Genomic DNA, 18735 nt, shown 5'->3' on the forward strand with positions numbered 1-18735 from the left:
TAGAGTTTCAAGGCTTTTTTTTTTTTGTGTAGCTGAGAAAGGAGTGGATTGGGAAAAGTCTGTCTTTTTTTTTTTGTGACAAACTGACATGCCTCTCTCCAATAAATTAAGTAAAATTATGCTCTTGATTAATTAATATTGGCTGTAAAAGCTATCTACAGGCTTTCTGAGAGTTCTGCTTTTTAATGGCTGGTATCCATTGAATTATTATAATTGCTGGTTCCTTTTGGAAATGACTCATTGCTCCATCAGATGGAAAGTTTTAAATTAAATATTGAAACTACTGAATGAAGCCAGCCTATCAAAATACAACATTTTAAAAGTGTGTAGGAGGATCTGGAACCTAATTCAATTGATGATAGGACAATTTTCAATCCTGATTGTTCAGGACTTTTTAAAATCAGTTTGTGTTTTGAGATGACTTTTAATTGTAAAAGTCTTCTGGAATGTCTGTTCTTACAAAGATACTTTTGCCACTCCAAGCAGTTGTTTGGCAATGTCATGGTATCACCAATTTTTTCCACTTGCCCACTTGTCAGGTTTTCATGCATACATGTGCAGGCATATCTGTGTGTTTTTGCCTTGCCCTGATCACTGCCTTTGTTTCCCATCTTGTTTTACTGTGGTTTTTGAAAATCAGTGTTAAGAAATTAGCATTTTATATTAAAAAGTGACCTGCATGTCTATGGCCTTATGCTATAATACCAAACCATTCGACATTTTCAAGTATTGAGTCCTTTCACTTAGTAGTAGTCTCCAGGAGATGTATATGATTTAGCTACATAAAATTTTGTATTTTAAACTATTGCGGTTACTATTACCAAATAAAATATCATCTGTGCATCATCCCAGGTATGTTTAAAGATCAGTCTCTGCCTAGGATTGCCTAACAGCAGCAAATTGTTTGAAATCCATTTAATATTTAGGCAATCCTCCATGGTAGGATTATTTTTAGACATCTGTACTCAGGCTATTCATGTAATTGTGAGAATACTGTCAGTCATTACAATGAGAAACATCACACTCCCTCTGTTTGAGTATGTCTGTTGGAGAAATATTTTTGACAATATAGTAAACCCATGTTCTTATTTAAATAGGTTTATATTGCCTGTGGAATAAAAATAAATCCTGAAATAGCAGCATCAGGAATCTGAAGTGTCTGTGATTATTGAAGCAGTTCCCAAGCCATTTTTTCACCATAACCCAGAAACTGCACTGGAAAAGGCAGGAATTAATGTGAGGGAAAAGCTTTTTTTGGTAGAAGAAAGGAATCCGTTAACAAATACTGGATATTGGTTTCATAGTCACGAACACTGGGAGTTTCTACAGTTGGAAACTAATCTAAGTGATTCAGTATTATTGCTAAGGTAGGCTGCACTTTAGGAGTGAGTAGTGCAGTTCCAGTCAAATAACATCTTCCTCTGAACACAAAGCTTCTGCAGTTGTTTCAAAAGGAAATCCTTTGCTTTGGCGCAGAGATGCACAGGTATTCTTAGCCTGGTCCATAGAGGTATGGATCAATAAGTCCCTGTTGTAACAGCACCTTTATCCAGTGGTTTTTTATTATGTACTTACTGCTTTTACTGCACATTCTTTTTGTCAGAGCTTATTTCTGGTGGGCAAGGGTGGCTATATGGCATGAAGCCAGTTCTCTTTTGTCATTGCCAGTTGCAGATTTGGCTTGCTAAATCTGAATTCTGCTGTGGTTTGCTTTCCCACCTTTTAGTACAGAACTAGTGCCTGTTGTTGTTAGGGAGCCTAAAACATAATGAAAGCAATTTTTTTTTCCCATCCTGAAGTATTGCAGATTTTATTTTTCATTTTTTTCCTGATGGAGAATGGCTGTGTTTCATCCAAACTGTCTGTTTGGATTGCTTTACTGTTGCATGAACTTTATTTCAATGTGATTCTCCTCAGTCCCCAGAAGTACGATTTGTGCTGTTAAAAAAGGGCAAGCTCTTAAAAAGCTCCTCAAGTAAAAGTGTTGTGTCACTTACCTGGTTCTAATGCAGAATTCTACTGATTTTCAGATTTTAATGCTGAGAAAGGTACTTGCTCAAAAGAGGGTGAAATATTAGTAAAAGAGATGATTGGAAGATAAACCACTGTATATGGTTGAACTTAATCTGTGTTGGGTCAGTACAGCAGAAATTAGTTTCCGAAGTCTTTTATGAGGTCAAGGATGGGTTGAAAGCAGTGAGGTTTGTACCACTGCAGGAGGACAACATGGAAAAAGGCCTGTGTGTGCATAGGAGAGCAATTGTGGTGAGGTTGAGAGAATTGACTAGCAAAGGACAAAACAGAGGTGGGCATGTAGAAGGCAGAATGACAAAGAGCATTTCTACACCAGTGCCAAGAATATTTAGGCTGGTTAGAAGTCAGGCAAGAAGTCAATGGAGAAAGTGTTTAATGAGGATTTACAGGATCACAGCAGAAGCTGGAGAAGATCAGGATATGACAGCTATTCCAGCTTCCCAGGAAGTGAGAAGTCTTTGATTAGTTAACATCCTGTCATCTCTGCTTTAATGTTTGAATGAGTTTTATTTCTTCATATGGTTGCTGGATGGTTTGCCTATTAGAACGTAGGGGAAAGTCACTTTTACTTTACTGTGGTACTGATAAACACTTGTAAATCAGAGCTTTTAAGGCATATGGTATGCATCAATTTATTTATTTATTTTTTTAATCAAGCATTATTTGAGGTCTTTACAAGACAAATCATACAAAGAAGGTTCTGCAAATAGAATCTGTTCCATTGGTTTAGTAGATCTCTCCTAACTTGTGTTTTTGCAAATGTTAATTAAAGACGACTTCATACACTAAATCTGCTTCCCTAATGTAGTCTTTGGGAAATGAAGGAATTTGTGGGATGTCCCTCGCATTTCTGAGGCCTCAGGGAATCTCAGAATATCAAGACAACATTGGAGTTTAAACATATCTTAATTTTTTCACTAGGTTGAGAGGAGCATTGGAAAATGTTGCTTACAGCGTAAGACTAGGAAATGCTTGATTGTAGTCATGTGCTAAACAGTTGTATCAACTCCAGCAGCTAGATACATGTTTTTATACAAAAAAAAAAAAAAAAAAAAAAAAAAAGCTTGATCATATTTGTGTTACAGAACAGGAATACAATATTTTTTTAAACTTTGTTTTCTGATGCAAGAGAAGAATATGATACGATGTTGCTTCTTGTAAACTGTAATTGGGAGAATAGACTACACAAATTATTGTGGCAGCTATTGGCAGGTAGGATTTTATAGAGATTAATCAGATACATTTTCCATGCTTGTTTTATTTTAAGTCTAGTTGTCTCTGACCTTATTTTACCTATTGTGTTCCCCCTTAGAGGGGGACTAAGGAGCATGTAGCGAGTGAAATATTTGTGAAATATAAGAGATCTATGAAGGAAGTTGACGTGTCTAATTTAAAATGTTCTAAAGTTTTTAATACTGGTTGGTTGTATGAAGTCAGTAAGATTGGAAAATCAAGGCGAGTTCACTTAGACATTTTTTCTGAAGTTTTAAAACATTTTGTGTGTAGCAGCTTTATTTTTGCTGAATACAGCACGTGCCACAGAGACTTAAATTGCTTTTCATGAGCTGCTACACGAGTTTACTTGTAGAACAATTTACTTGTAAACTAGGGAACATTAATTGAAAGATGCTTTAATAATAGTAAATCTCTAATCCAACAAAGCATTTTACAGTAAATTTAAAGGTACAGTTAAAAATCAAAGCTAAAAGAGTTTTGTATCTCAAAGATGCAAAGCATCTGGTTTTATAATAAAAATTACATATATATTACAATATTATATGTACAATAATTAGATCTATATTTCAATATATAAAGTACACTAATAATATATTACTCTATTACAATACAATGTATTACTCTTACAATAAAAATTAGATCTATAAAGATCACTGTATTCTAATGATTTGATGCCCATTGCTTAGGTTGCAATTCTTTTAAAATCTTGCAAGAGTCTAATTCTTTTTTGAGATGGTAGGGAATAAGGGGGAAAATGGGACATGAAAGGAAACTGGTCCTGTGTCTCCAATATATGAGGCCATGTGCCAGTTGTATTGGCTTGGCTTGTGACCATTCTCGTCATGACACAAGTGGTATTTTTATTTTTCTTGTCATTTTGCAATCTTGTTTGGGTGGAGAACTTCTGGTGTAGGTTGTTACCTCTCTGAGTACAGGGGCAAACCTGGAACAAAGTAGATTACATCAAAAAAAAAAAAAAAAAAAAAAAAAAGGAAAATTCAACTGTATTTTTGGGAATAGGCTTGTGATGAGCTTCCCAACTTAGTTACCAACTGTGAATCTTGGGGATGGGGCTATCTGTCTGGATGGGATCTGGCATAATTGACAGTTCTTGGTTGTTTTCCTGTTCTGGATCCAGCAAAGATATCTAAAGCCACCATTTATGCAGTCAAGGATGGTGGTAGTATAGCATTTTATTTTCATCTTAGGTTGCAAATGCCATGAAGAACTCACTGCCCTTTGATGCTCCTGATGCGTCACAAGAAGGCCAGAAGGTACTGAAGGTAGAAGTTACTCCAACAGTGCCGAGGATTTCTCGGACTGCCATTACAACAGCTTCTATCCGTCGTCACCGCTGGAGGAGAGAAGGTGAGCTTTCTCTGCTGACAGCAAATATTGTAGCATACTGTATTCATCGTCACTGTTACCTGGCTTCTGAGTTTGAATGTTTGCAGAACAGTTGGTTGTGGTTGTTGTTTTTGTTTTGTTTTGAAAAGTGATACTCCATAACAGTGTATTTTAGTATTATAGTATTTTACATTTTCAGAGCACTGCATGAACATGAAGGTTTGGGATGTTTGTTTTGTTTTTGATCTGGTGATAACCCACGAGGTAGGTACTAAATAAATAAATGGAGAGGCTGGAAATAGTTAAGACTTTTTTTCTCTGTGTAACACAGCATAAAATTGTAGTGGCAGAGTTTGGTTTATAATTTGACTTCTTTCTTTGATCCACTCAAACTTAACTGCATGCCATCATAAATAGATGAGGAAATGAATGGTATTAGTCAGACCTTGACAGGGTTCCAGTTACCTACAACCACTAAAGGCAATGGGAGATGGAAGAGCTGAACACTGTAATCCTAGCATCATATGGCCCACCTTACAGAGGGGATATGTCATAAAGTAGCTTTGGATAGTTTAGAATTAACCTTATTTTTCTTCAGTGAATATTTAGATCATATAGAAGTGTGCTTGACTGTATGAAGAACAATAAATATGTAGTAATGCTTACTTTCATATGGTGAAATCTTCATTGTAGCTGTAGCAAAAAGCTTGCTTTGAATTCATTTTGTCAAACCTACAGAACTTTGTCTCTGCATGTATTGAACAGATTTTAAAAAGATGCATAAATTGCAGAAGGTAAAAAAAGTAATATAACCTAAAAATAAATTGAGGGTACAAGAGTCTAAAAAACAAGTATTACATCTTTCCTTTGATACTTTTTTTTTTTCCTATATCGTGTGCCAAAGGATTTAATGACTTCTGGTCTTCAACTGAATGGATGTTCAGGACAAGAAGCAGCTGTCTTCTGTTTTCAGGACTCTGGGTCGTGTTTGTCTTTACTGTAGTTGCCATTATATTCATTTTTCGAGTCTCCAGTCTACAGCATAGCCCACTTGTCCTTTTCTGTGGATGTTCTCACAAACTTAACTAAGCGTGGGTAGTGTTTCGTTGTTTGTTCCATGTCCGCATAAATCTTCTATTTTCCCTGCCTGGGTTGAAATGCCAAGAAAGGAATAGAAAAGCACTAAAATGTTATATGTTGAATCCCAGATGGCTTTGACTTCTCAAACGAGGCTGACTCAAGCATACCTGGCTCACCGATCCAACACGGCTCCACAGACCTAGGGATCAAACATGAGCAAGAGGGGGAGGTGCTGATGCGCAGGACCCCTGAGCATGGCTTCCTGGAGCCCACCTTGGCAGCAGCCACAACAGAGGGTAGGACAGAGATGAGGAGGCAGAAGTCAGTGAGGCAGTTGCTGGAGGAGGATCCTGGCTCCCTATCCCCAAGCAGAACTTCTTTCCATTCTAGTGTGTGTTTCCGCTATCCCAGGGTGTATTAGCTTCTCTTTGCAATACACGCATCCCCTATATACCTAACATCAGGTCAGGTACTACCTTTTGTTATCACGTGGGCTGGCCTGGGGCTTGCATCTGTGTGGTGAAAGACTGCTTGGCATGGCAAAAAAAAAATAAAAATAAAAATGACAGGGGCAATAGCCAAGAGCTTTGGGATTGCTTGGAAACTTTCTATTACTGAGCATGTTTAATATTCAGAAGGAAAAAATGCACCAGATAAACATGAATCTAGTCCTGAAAAGTAGACAGTGTAGAATATTGGTTGTATTGTGTTTGCAGCTGTATTTGGTTGGCTACAACTTAGTTCCAATAGTGTCTTGTTAGTCCATGTTTTTTTTTAAATTTCCAAGAACAAAGACAAGCCTATCTAAGACATTCACAACTGGAGATATTTTTATTTGCCAGTCATTCTTTAACTGAAGATTCATATGCTTACTAGTTTACATGAATGACCTGGCTGCTCTAAAATCAATTATCAAATGAGAAAAATCTTGTGTTTTCAAGAATAAATCAGGTTGTCATGTTTCTGAATGCTTGGGAAACGGTATTTGCTTTTTTGCTCAGTTTTGCTGTCCACATAAATGCTGTAGAGCTTTGTATGCCTGCTCTGCAACCAGCAATAGCAGATAGAGTAGCTGGCAGATACTCACTTTGCTTAAGTTCATCTATTATGTTCTCATCTTTATTCCATGAGAACAAGCATTTGAGCGCTGAAATTTGGATCATGATTTCTCTTCAGAGATGAGAATTAATTTCTTATAAATCTAACTTAATGGAATTTCAAGTGTTTTCCTATTTTGTCTCCTTTTCCATCTGAACAGTCTATCAAACAGTTTTGGTATTTCCAACAATTATAGTCCATCAGTTGATCATAAACAAGATTTTATTTGTGGATTTGGATAGGAGTGAGCTACATAGGCTTCAAATTTGTTCTTCTGGAGAACTTGGAGATTTAATGTAATGTTATCGGAGAATCCTTCCCCTTAATCAGAGGCGTTATCAAACAATAATTAAGACATCATACTTTAGTAGAAGATAGTTGCATAAAAATGTTCAGCATAGATTTATAATCTGTTCCGTGGTGCATAGTGAGTTTGAGCATGCTCAGTAAATAAGTAGTCTTCTAACTTCACTGGTTCAGTTGGTCTTAGTTCATTTTACTAAACTTTGCATGTGCATGACCTGAAGGATATGGAGAACTCCTCAGCTGCAGAGAACCTTCTGGAAAATGCAAAGTAGGAAAGAAGTTGATGTGGCCTTCTAGTCTTAATTTGTTTCAACACCTATATCAATTGAGATGTTACTGGAGAAGTCATAACTCCACATGCTTTATTTCTGTTGAAATTGGTTGAATATACTTTACTTCTTTAAATGTTGGCAGTATACATGTATAACTATGTGCTTGGGCAAATTGAATTCTGCCAGTTGACAGCATGTGGGAAAAGGCCCAGGAATGGAGTTTGGATTGGTTATCAGTATCATGTGTAAATAGAGTGGTCTGTTGTTTTATTGGTGCTGACTTCACCAAGTTTTGGTTAGAAAATTTCCTCTCATAAATATAATTTTGATATAAAACAATATAATGAGAATGCTGATCATTTTCATTGACTCTTCAAACTTCAGATATGGAAAGGATAAATAGAATAAAGGTTACTTTAAAAACTGTAATAAAATCCTTTTCAGATCAGTGTTTTGACCCAATAAATACAAGAAGGCAGAAGATTTCAAGAATGACTGAGTAATACCTTACCAAGGTATTCTGCTTTTGGGTGGTGGCAGCTAACCAGTGTGCTCTATTTTGAGACAGTGAAGAATGCTGTATATATGTCTACAGGGTTAATTATGTACTGGCATTAATTATGTATTCTTTGGAGAGAGATTTATTCTGAAAGAAGAGTGAGAATCCAGAAGACACGCTGTAGTGCAATCAATGGGATTCCTGTTAGGTTGCACTGTCTCTTTCTCTTCTGGACTTACAGTAGAGAGTACTTGGGAGGACTAGGCTTTTAGGTTCTTTTTGTTAAATCATCTTATTGGTCTACTGGAAACAAACCAATAAACTTCTATGACTTCATCCTGTTTTACCCCCAAACAGAGTATGCAAAGATTGAAATATTTTTGTTTCTGAGGGTAGTTTTTTAGAAGAAAAAGAACATGTACTGCAAAAAGAGTGTTTGCTGAATTATTTCAGTCGTATTGAGAACTTCTGTAGCTACATGGATTTGACTAGACAGAAATTCTCTTGCATGTTGTCTTCTCTATCTTCTTCATTTTTGAGCACTGCTGAGCTGCTTGGGCATTTATATAGTTGCAGCATCCAAAAGCTTGCAACAACCCCTCTCAGTCTTATTTTTTAAAATCTGTGGATGAAATGCCACTTCTTCTGTGTGACTCCTTTGCTTCAGTGTCCCTGACCAGTAATATTTTAGCATTTTGTTACTCAAAAATGTTTTGACATGAACTGTGAGGAAGCATTGAAGAAGCAGTGTTCTTGCAATAACGAAAAGCTTAGCAGTATTGTTGAAGAGATTATCTTGCAAGTTACACATCTTTTGCTGGAATAGAATGGATTGAGAGGGGACTTCAGCTGCTGCTATTGCTGCTTGTAACCAAACATGCTTTCATCCAGCTTTGCATGATTATGAAGAAACACAAATGTTGGTTTATTGAAAAAGTGCTCTTGCTTTTAGTGTGTTACAGTTACCTTGTACTTTTATTAGCATCTTTGATTATGCGTGGGAAGGTTGGGGGGAATGGAGATGTGATGGGTTCTGACTAAAATATCTTGCTGTCTAATGTAAGAAAATACATGTATGTCTCAAGGAGAAGATGATGATCTAGCTTGACCAAACAGAGCAGAGTAAAAGTATATGCATTTTAAATATGGATGCAGAAGGTTAAAGCAAGTAAAGTGTTCTTCACTTTAATAATGGCTGTTAAAGCCTAAGAATATGTTTTGTTTTGTTTTGTTTTTTCTAAGGTGAAAGGCTTTGCTGAGGAAGGAAGACAGTAGTAACACGAACCTTCTTAAAGGCTGAGTCAAGTAGAACTGTATAATACTGCAGAATAATCTCACATTGCATTGGTGTGAGAGAGGCCTGAGCATGATCTGATTTGGAAAAGGCTAAACATTGTAAACTGATACACAATAATGGTAATTCCAAGGCAAAGCTTCCTAAAAAGAAAAGTAGTTTTAAAACCAAAAGAATAATAAAACCTTTGTTTCTTGTTTGTTGTGGTTTATTTTTGCTTTACACTTGAGAAATGTGAGGTTGGATCAGCCCATATTCCTTCTGCACAGAGGAAGAAACACTGAAGGCTTTGTGTCTGTTCTGTTTGCAATAATGTAAAATGCTCTGTAGCGCTCTGCTAGCAATCTGTGTGAATGGACCAGGTTCTACTCAAATGTTAGAATCTGTGAGATCCTTGCCACTACTTTAACCCCATAAAACAAGAAACAAAGTATCAAACCCAAGCTCCATTTTCAGTTTTGAAACTTAAATGCTGCTCAGTTTTCTACTGAAACAATACCTCCTGTTTTGAGTATTTGGAGCTTAGAAAAAGGACCGGAATTAAGATTTAAAAAAAAAAACAAACAAACAACAACAAAGTCTTCATTTACAGCCCAAATTAATAATTAATCAAATTATCAGACTGAAAACAAGGGTTTAAGACAGAAGCTTGTCAGTCTTTTTTCTTTAAAATCCCATTCTAAAGCATAAAGCCTCTTTTACAACTTGAAGTGTTTCAAAGGTTAAATTTCTATTAATACAAGATTTTTTTTCCTCTTAAAAATCTTGATCTGAGATTAAAGCAAATGTGATAGAAGGACCTGGATAGGATTGCTGGAAGTGCAGAGATTATTGAGCTCTGGGAGAGAGAGAACTAGGAATTAGGTTACTCTCCAATAGAAAGTATGGTTACATTGTTTCAAGTGCCAACTATACACAGCAGAAGCCTTCTGTCTCTGTTGGAGCTTTGTTGCAGGCCTAGGAATTAACCTAATTCTGAAGCCTACTCAGCACAAACCAGAAGATTTCCTGGACATGCTTGGATCTTGCCTAAAACTAAGATAAAAATAGTCTGAAAGGCTTTATATATGTATATGTATATATACATATAACTTTCTTTTTTAAAACAAACAAACAAATGTGTTGGCACTAGTACCTGCAGACAGAACTAAAATTAGCCAAATGGGGCCTAATTCTTCTTCTGTGTTTATAGATATACTTCTGGAGATATTCTTGACTGATGAAAATGATGTAGAGGAAAGGCAAATGAAGCTCCAGAAGTACTTATTTTATCATCAGATTCTCTTATTCTGCTATATGACAGGAAGATTACATACTGAGAATCAGGATTTTTTAAGGAAGTGGAAACCAGGTGGATCAGCAAATGACGTTTGTTTTGACATTGTGTGCATCTCTGCATTCATGTAACCTGAATGCTTACTATGTGTTCTGATTGGTTTGGGGTTTTTTGGTTGTTCCCTTTTTATTAATAGATGCTGAAGGTGTAAATGGAAGAGAGGAATCTGTGAACCTTAATGATGCTGATGAAGGATTTTCATCGGGAGCTTCCCTCAGCAGCCAGCCGGTTGGGACCAAACCTCAATCATCTGTATCCCAGAAGGGCAGCTTAAGGAAAACAGCAAGTGGACGTTCTGCTAAGGACAAAGAAACCTGTTCTGCAGCAAAATCTAATGAGAGCCCTCGAGATTCAGTAGCTCGGAAGCAGTACATACACCAATCCACTGACCTTGGTGCAGATATAATTGAGATGACACCTACTAAGAAACACCTCAGCCTGCCTGCTGGGCAGGTGGTGCCAAAAGCCAACAGTTTGAGCCTGATCAGGACCGCCAGTGCTTCCTCCAGTAAATCATTTGACTACGTCAATGGCAGTCAAATAGGCTCCAGTGTTGGAGTTGGTACAGAAGGTGTTACCAATCTAGCCGCTGGCAACACCAATCGGTTTTCAACTATCAGCCTACAGGAGGACCGACTAGGCCAAGCTGGGGAAGGTAAAGATCTTCTCCCACCAGGAGCTCCCTTAACCAAGCAGTCTCGATCTCCAAGTTTCAATATGCAGCTGATATCCCAGGTGTAACTTTATCTCCCTTCATTAGGACTCCCTCTTTCCCCTAAATCCCCAGGCAAGTTCATTCTTAGGCAAAACAAGAACCATCATCCTGCAGTGTGAAAATACTGACTGTTGTGATCTTGTTTGATTTGGTCTAGCTATCATACTGTATTACTGAAACAGCAATAATTCTTCCCTCACCTTTATTTCCCCCCCCTTGTAAAGATGGTTGTGAAGCAGTATATAATGTACTGTATGCCTATTTCCATGCCTTCCTTTCTCCTTGGGTGACGTGCAATCCATCGTAGGCTGATCAGTCCCATTTCAACACTGTGAGACTGGAGATGCCGGCGGAAATGGTGAATGTGATCCCTATGAGATGATGCTTTGGCTCTGTTAAGAAATAGAAACGGGTTTGTTTTCTTGGTCTACAGTACTGCAAAGACTACTGGATCATGACTTTTCTTTCTCAGAACCAGGAGTGCCTCAGAGATTCTGATGTGACTTTGGACTCTGAGTTTGTGCAATCAATTCTGGGGAGGGGATCATCATTGCTGCTCCTGGCTGCCTACAGCACTTTTTCATTAAAATGAGGGTAGATTTTTCTTGCCTGCCCCCAGTCTCTCATCCCAGAAGCTTTTGATGTTCAGCAACTGAGACATGCGTATTAACAAGTTGTTTTCCCTCAGAGAGAGGATTGTAAGTAGATAATGTAGGTTACAATGCACTTCTAATGGCGTTGTAGCCATATGTAATGTTATGTCTTCCCTTCCAGGGCACAGGGTCATTCTGTATGTAGACTAAAATCTAGACAAGACCATGCTGTTAAAGCAATTTGGTTTGTAAATGGGAGGGAGACACTACTTTCCCAGGAGCTAATGGCTGGCTTTGCTCCATTTTTGTTATTGGTGTTCTTGTTATTGTTGTTTTTCTTGTGAGGTGGTGATCACTGAGATGAAAGGTGTATTCGGGTAAAGAGTATTTCTCAGGCTGCTTTCTATGGTGTCATGGATGTTAGACATCCCCAACTCACTCAGCTACTTTCTCAGTGTCCCCAAATTCAATCATGGAGTCACTTTAAGAATCTTGCAGTCCAGACAGACCATCTTCTTAAGGGGCTGTCTCAGGGATAGAGACAATAGTTTGCTAGAAATACTGAAGCTTTAATGTGAAATGCTTTTCTAAAAACACCGTTTGCACAAAGGGGTACTGATAGTCCTTTTTTCCAGAAGGATCACACTTCATTGCCTTGATATATCTAATCTGTTAGTTTTTTTAATTGTTATTTTAGTGGATAGGCCCCTTCTCTAGAAAATGCAAAACTCATGCCATTGAGCCAAGCCTTGAATGTATATGACTGGTGTACAGTGGGCACTGGCTGGTACTTATGCTACAGAACACTGTTTGGAAGCACATTTCTGATTACATAGGAAAATGTTTGTCATCCTCTCCCTCTCTAGATTGCTAGAGAGCAAAGGGGAAAGTTCATCCTGGATTCTTAAGTAATGTATGGTATCCTGGAAGTTTACAAATTTAAACGTACAGGAAAGAGTTATGATCTTCACATGGGCACTTTGGTTTCACTGTCACTGTGAAGAATAAACATAAGCTGTTAAAAATAGCAGGTTATCTTTGAATGACAGATAGACAGAAATTCAGGACAATAACATGGTGTAACGTTGCTGGTATTTTTTTCTTTTTTGCCTTTGAGCCTCTTTCAGATGGAACTTTTTTTTTTTTTTCAATTTTACATTAAAATTAATTTAAATATTTGACATGTTTTTGTGCTTTGACAAGTCACTTTGGCAGTCTAGTCTTAAGAACTCCACATTCATAAAGAAGTAAATTAAATGGCAGCTGGACTAATGCAGAAATTTAGTTAGAATAAATAGAATCATCAGAAAGAAAGCCTTACTATTTCAAAATTGAACTTAATCTTTAAAGGCCACAAGAGATAGAACTAAGGTAAAGGTGAGATTAAATTATGAGGAATTTTCTGTAAGAATGTCAAAAGCTATGCATGATTTGACTCTGCTTAATTTATTTTGTCAAGTTTTGCTGGTGGAGACAATTGGCAGGTCATGGTAGTGCAGAAATTCACTTGCTAGTTTGTTTCCTGAAAGTGTAAATTTGTTTTGTAGAGACCATCACGCTAAGTTTATAAGGACCAAATGATTAGCGTAAATCTTTGGGAAATAAAAGGTTAGGATTATCAGCTGTTTTCTGAAGAATTACTACACTTTATTATGCCTCTGCCTTTAAAAAAATGGGATTGCTCATTAGCAAGGTTCTCTAGTTTCTCATTTTACTGTTATAAACATTCCCAAAGACATTTTAGGACACTTAAATCGAGTCAAATTTCACAAAACAATTTTTTATACCCTTATGGGTGGGGTCCAACAAAATTAAACTATTTCAGGAAAGAGAGACACCCCACTGACTCCAGATGGGGAAGTCAAATGTACATACGTTTGTAGTTAAATCTTTAGTCAAATTATAATTTAAAATATTTTTGCAGTTCTTGTTTTGATGATGTGCCTTTTGTTACAGTTAAATGCATTGTATTTTGTTCCTGTGTATATGTATTCCTACCTGCACAAAGCTTTAAAAAGAGTTCAAATTTATTCCTATTAAAAACTATATATAGTTTTTGCTATGTGCAACATCCATAGCTAATCAAAATTACCATTTGAGTGCAGTGTTTCATTTGTGGGAGCTTTTGTCGTTCTTCAGACATGTGCTGGTCAACATCTGTCTTACAAAATGAGTCATCACTTACATCTACAAAACAGGTGAAATAACAGGCTTTTCCAGTGCTGTTTATCACATTTATCTTTATCGTTTCTACACGGCTCAAACCATACCAAGTGTGTCAAGATTGTAATGAAACTTTTATACAGTGATGCCCAGTACACTTGAAAGTATTCTGGAAGTAATAGAAATGTCTAGGCTGAGAGAATAATGTGTTCTTTATGATAATGTGTTAAATATTAAACAAAGTACAAAACATATTCAAATGTTCTGATACCTGTGACAAATATCTAGACTTAAACATCTTTATCCTGAATTCACTCAGCTGTGTCTTGTTTTAGAACATTTGGTACTCAATGTGAGACACTAAATTTACATTTCTGCATCATTTCATCGCAGCTGCAGCATTATACAAAAAGGTCAAAAAGCAGAACACTACTTTTTTCCTCTGTGCATGTGCACATACTTCTAATTCTTAAGTGAGGAAGTCTGAGGGTTATATGTAGATGTATATACATGTGTTAGTAACTAATTATCCCTTGATAAAGTTTTTACCATATTATGCTGCCATTTTGCCACTCATTTTTCTTGGGCTTAATAAGAAAATATAAAATGTTGGGATTGCGCACTCAACCCCATTGATTAGCCTTTTCAGGACTTTATTTTGAGCTGCTTTTGGTTGAATGTTGAGCCTCTTTTTGTTTTCATCCTGCAGGCAGCAAAACGGTGAGGGAAAAAGGCCTATAACAATGAATGTTGCAAGATGAAGTTTTAAATGGCTTTCTTATTCTTTTGATTTGGAGACTTTTTATGTCACTGTCTGTTTTAAGTGCAAATTTCTTTGAACACCCTTTCTGATGTGAATTTGAGAAAAATTTTAACAGCCTGCTTCATTCTGTAATGCTGAACGTTGTTGCAGCCAGTAAGCATTAGATGTAGTACTTGTAGCTTGCAAGTGTGTTGGTCTCAATTACTTAAATCTAAAATTTCCAACGTACTCCTGCTAGCTTTAACATAATTAAATTCATGTTTTGACAGCAAAAGAGTGAGGGGAAAAAAAAATGTTTTCTGACAATGTATTTATTTGCACTACTTATGAATACTGGAGTTTACAGGGACTGTTTTTTTTTCTCACCATGTGAGGTTTACTTGTGTGTGAGTAGGTACATACATTTGTCACGTATTGACAATCAATTGCCTCAACTGTGTCTATATTGTATGTAAATATGAACATATTTTTCAAGATTAAGGGGGAAACCTGCACCTTAATGGTGGTAAAGCTGCTCAGTAGTAAGGTGGCCCCAACTCTTGCCCCTTTCTGTCTCCAGATAGTATGTGGTTTGTTTTACTTCTTTAATGAACATTATTAGTGTTCCTGGAAAACTATAGCTCCAGGGAGCTTTTCCTCAACATTTAATGTATAACATATTCAGAAATTAGTTTTGGAGTAAACTATTTTATGCCATGACTGTATTTTAACCGAAGAGTTTAAACTTTTGCTATTTTATCGTGAACTAATAACCATCTCTTTAAGTGTTTGGGTGTTTTATTTGTGCTCACAAAGCAGAAATTTTTGTTTGGCTTGGTTTACAAATTTAAATTAACTTGAAGAGCAAGTAGGAACCAAGTATAACTTCTTGAATAGAATTCTAAAAATCAAGCACTACAAACTTGATACTATACTCATAATCGTGGAGGAGGTGTGGCAAACCATAATTGAACGTGCTTGAATAGAACGGGTGTGCTGCATAGTGAACCAAAAGATGTTTCTGATGTTTGTAAATCTGATAGTCTCATCCTTAAATTCTGCAATTCTGTCATTGCCAAAAATATTGCTACCTTGGCATGCTTAATGTAGCACTTAAAACCATTAGCTACATCTCATTGTAACATCATTGGAATAGTTTGTGTTGGAATGGTAAACATGGCTTTTTTTTTAATGTCTTGTTTAGGATGACAAAGTTACAAAACTTTATTCCTTTCCAAGCATCCTAAGCAGAGGGCTGATCTGAATGAACTTGTGTTTTGTTCTTGTTTGATATCAAAATGTTCAACATTTTATATTTTTTCCAGTATTTTAAATGCTGTTTATTTCTAGTATGTGCGCCTTAATTTCTCTCTCTTTTTTTTTTTTTTTTTATTAAATTAAGAGAAATTTCTCTAACTTTTTTTGAACTAATATTAATTTGTTGTCCCACTGTCAGCTGAGTAAATTTAACTATGGAAAGCTTTTTTGTAGATGATTTAGAGGAACAGATACCAGCATGAGTGTTGTGTTAGTGAATGCATACATCAATCTGTCAAATTTGCAGCTGAAGAGCTAAAATACTCACCTGTCCCTTATACAGTGATGGAAAACAGTGGAGAGCTGTGAGCAACTTGGTTCATTAATAGTTTATGAAAGAAAGCAGTAAATGGGTTTTGCAAGACTGATATGTATGATGATTTCCACTTAGTTGTTATAAAATTTTATTTTAAAATAAGTCTTGGAACAAGCTTTCAAAACATTGCAGGTAGCCATTTCAGGTAAACTTTTCTCTTAAGTTTGGGAAGTGTCAAGGCCTGCTGTCATCTAATACGTTAGAAGTTCAGAAGCAAGCTATAGAAGTCTAAGGTACCACACAGCTGCCAGGAATGGGTTTAGTAAAAATCTGTCCCATGTTATATGACTTTATTAGAGATTTAATGTAGAAAAATACAATAATTTCTGCTTTTGTTATTTCATTTATTTTCTTTAGGGTACAAAAAAAACATGATTTTTTTACTGTGGTCATCAGATTTTACAAAACCTAACATTTGAGGGACCAAATGAATTCAAAAACAGGTCCATAAATTATCTGTTCTATCATAAAGGATTACTAAGCTATTCCTGTGAGGAGCTGCTAGTGACAACACATGTACAGTAAAAACTTTGTACAGTAGAACCTTAGCCTACATTTTAGCTTGTGCATGATGGGCAAAGTGATTAAATCAAGTTGTATTAAACAACTACTTGTTTGTGAGCGCCCAGTGTTTTATAGTCAGTAACATGTAAGCAATTTAGAGCAGAGTGTCTTTGCATTTTGATAATTAATTTACTTCATATTTTGACTCTTGAAAAGATGGTTAATTACCTGTTAAATTGTGGTATAGATTTCACAGAGGTTTTGTATTATTTATTTATTTTAGAAAAGCGATCAGGGAAGATTTCTGACTTGTTAGTGATTACTTTCTAGTAAAGTGACCATGTAGTGCTTTGTTATGGAATGAACCTTTCTTTTAGGTTGGTAGTGGATCCTGTCCTGTGTGTTTGAGTCCTCATCCTTCCCAGAACTGATCGCAAAACAGACGAATTAGTATGGTTGAAGCAACCTTTTCAAAGAAAAATTGTTCTAAAAATAAGTAGGACTTAGGAATGACAGAAATACTGGCTGTTGACACTGTTCTTTCTGTTTAAGTGGTTCCTATTGTGCTAGAACTTTCATGCTGTTAGTTTATGAAAAATTCAAGTATTAGAAACTTTGAGTAAACTTACAGTAGATGTGTTAGCAATCACTCAAGATAAACTACTTCTCAAAGTATTAATAGATTGCTAGTACTGGGGTGCGTCTCTGTGTTTTTTGTGTGCCAGTATTCAATGATTACTTTGAAACGACTTTTTTTTTACTGTTTACTTGCGGAAGGTGCATACTTTTGGGATGGATGTTACTAGCTGGCTATTTATGAAGAAATACCACATGATTAAAAAGAATTGAGTCATCTAACTTTTTTTTCCATATCAATGATTCCAGGAAAAAGCTAATAAAGATTTTTAATAATTAAATCAGATACTCTTAATACATTTTAGATTTACTACAGTGGCTTTTATTTGCTATAAAACTAAATCTAGGTACCCCATGCTGCATTTTTTAAATTTGTAATTCTATTCTACAAATAATCTTTTTGCTCTGTATTGTCCTTGTAAGAATACAGGATATGCTGTCAATTTTACTAGCAAAAAGAAACATTCTGCAAGGGTTAAAAGATAATTTTCTTACTTATTCTGTCATGCCAGGTTTGTTTCTCTGAACTAAGGTTTCTGAGGATTTTTACTACTTTGTGATCTTATCTCTGTCATAGAAGGAGCATAAGCAGCAAGTAGCCCACTTATTGTGGACGAATAGGCTAGACAAAAGGGCATGGATTAGTAGCGTGAGCCCCTCTTCACCAGGGTAGCCCTGTGTGTTGGTGTGAATCCCAGGTGTTCAGGATGCAGTACTGGTGAGGAACTAAACCGAACAGGTTTTTAGTAACCACGACCTCTGCTGTATTGTAAGATGTTCTTTAACCTGGGACCAGGGAAAATCTCCCATCTTAGACCTGAAGATGGCACGTATCAAAGATCATGTTATTGGTGCATGTAAGCCATTATCTTACCTGTCTTACTGAACTGGTTAATGCTGTTGACTGTTGTTGAAATGTGAAATGTAGTTACTATTGACTCTGTAAATACCTGCCAGAGATGAAATATAATTATTTTAAATCATTGTAAATAGAGATGTATAAAACTCGACGCAATCTGCAATGCAGAAAAAAAAATTATATATATATATATAAATATATAACGATGTTAAATAAATATCGTGCTGTTTCTGAACAGAGCTGTGTAGGGTGCCAGTTGACTTTTATTTACGTATTTATTTGTAACTTGGGTCTGCGTTGGGCATGTCAGCTGAGGCGGGGGGCGGCGGGGAGCCGCTAAGGCCGTGGGGCCGGTGGCGGCTTCGCGTCGCCACGGCAACCCTGGGCG

The 18735-nt window shown here is 36.4% G+C and overlaps 1 protein-coding gene across 2 annotated transcripts in view; it reads left to right on the top strand.

Moving 5' to 3' along the window:
- Positions 1-18582, top strand: part of HYCC2 (hyccin PI4KA lipid kinase complex subunit 2) — a 59352-nt gene extending 40770 nt beyond the window's left edge. The window contains exons 12-14 of one of the 2 annotated variants that reach the window (XM_084523413.1): positions 4479-4638; positions 5826-5993; positions 10639-18582. In XM_084523413.1, coding sequence (XP_084379539.1) covers positions 4479-4638; positions 5826-5993; positions 10639-11243 — 933 coding nt within the window. In that variant the 3' untranslated portion in view covers positions 11244-18582. The remainder of the gene's footprint in view (positions 1-4478; positions 4639-5825; positions 5994-10638) is intronic. The other variant, XM_084523414.1, reaches the window with a different exon arrangement.
- Positions 18583-18735: the final 153 nt, after the last annotated feature.

The sequence above is a fragment of the Aythya ferina genome, assembly GCF_964211825.1.
Source record: "Aythya ferina genome assembly, chromosome: 6".
Lineage (NCBI taxonomy): Eukaryota > Metazoa > Chordata > Aves > Anseriformes > Anatidae > Aythya > Aythya ferina.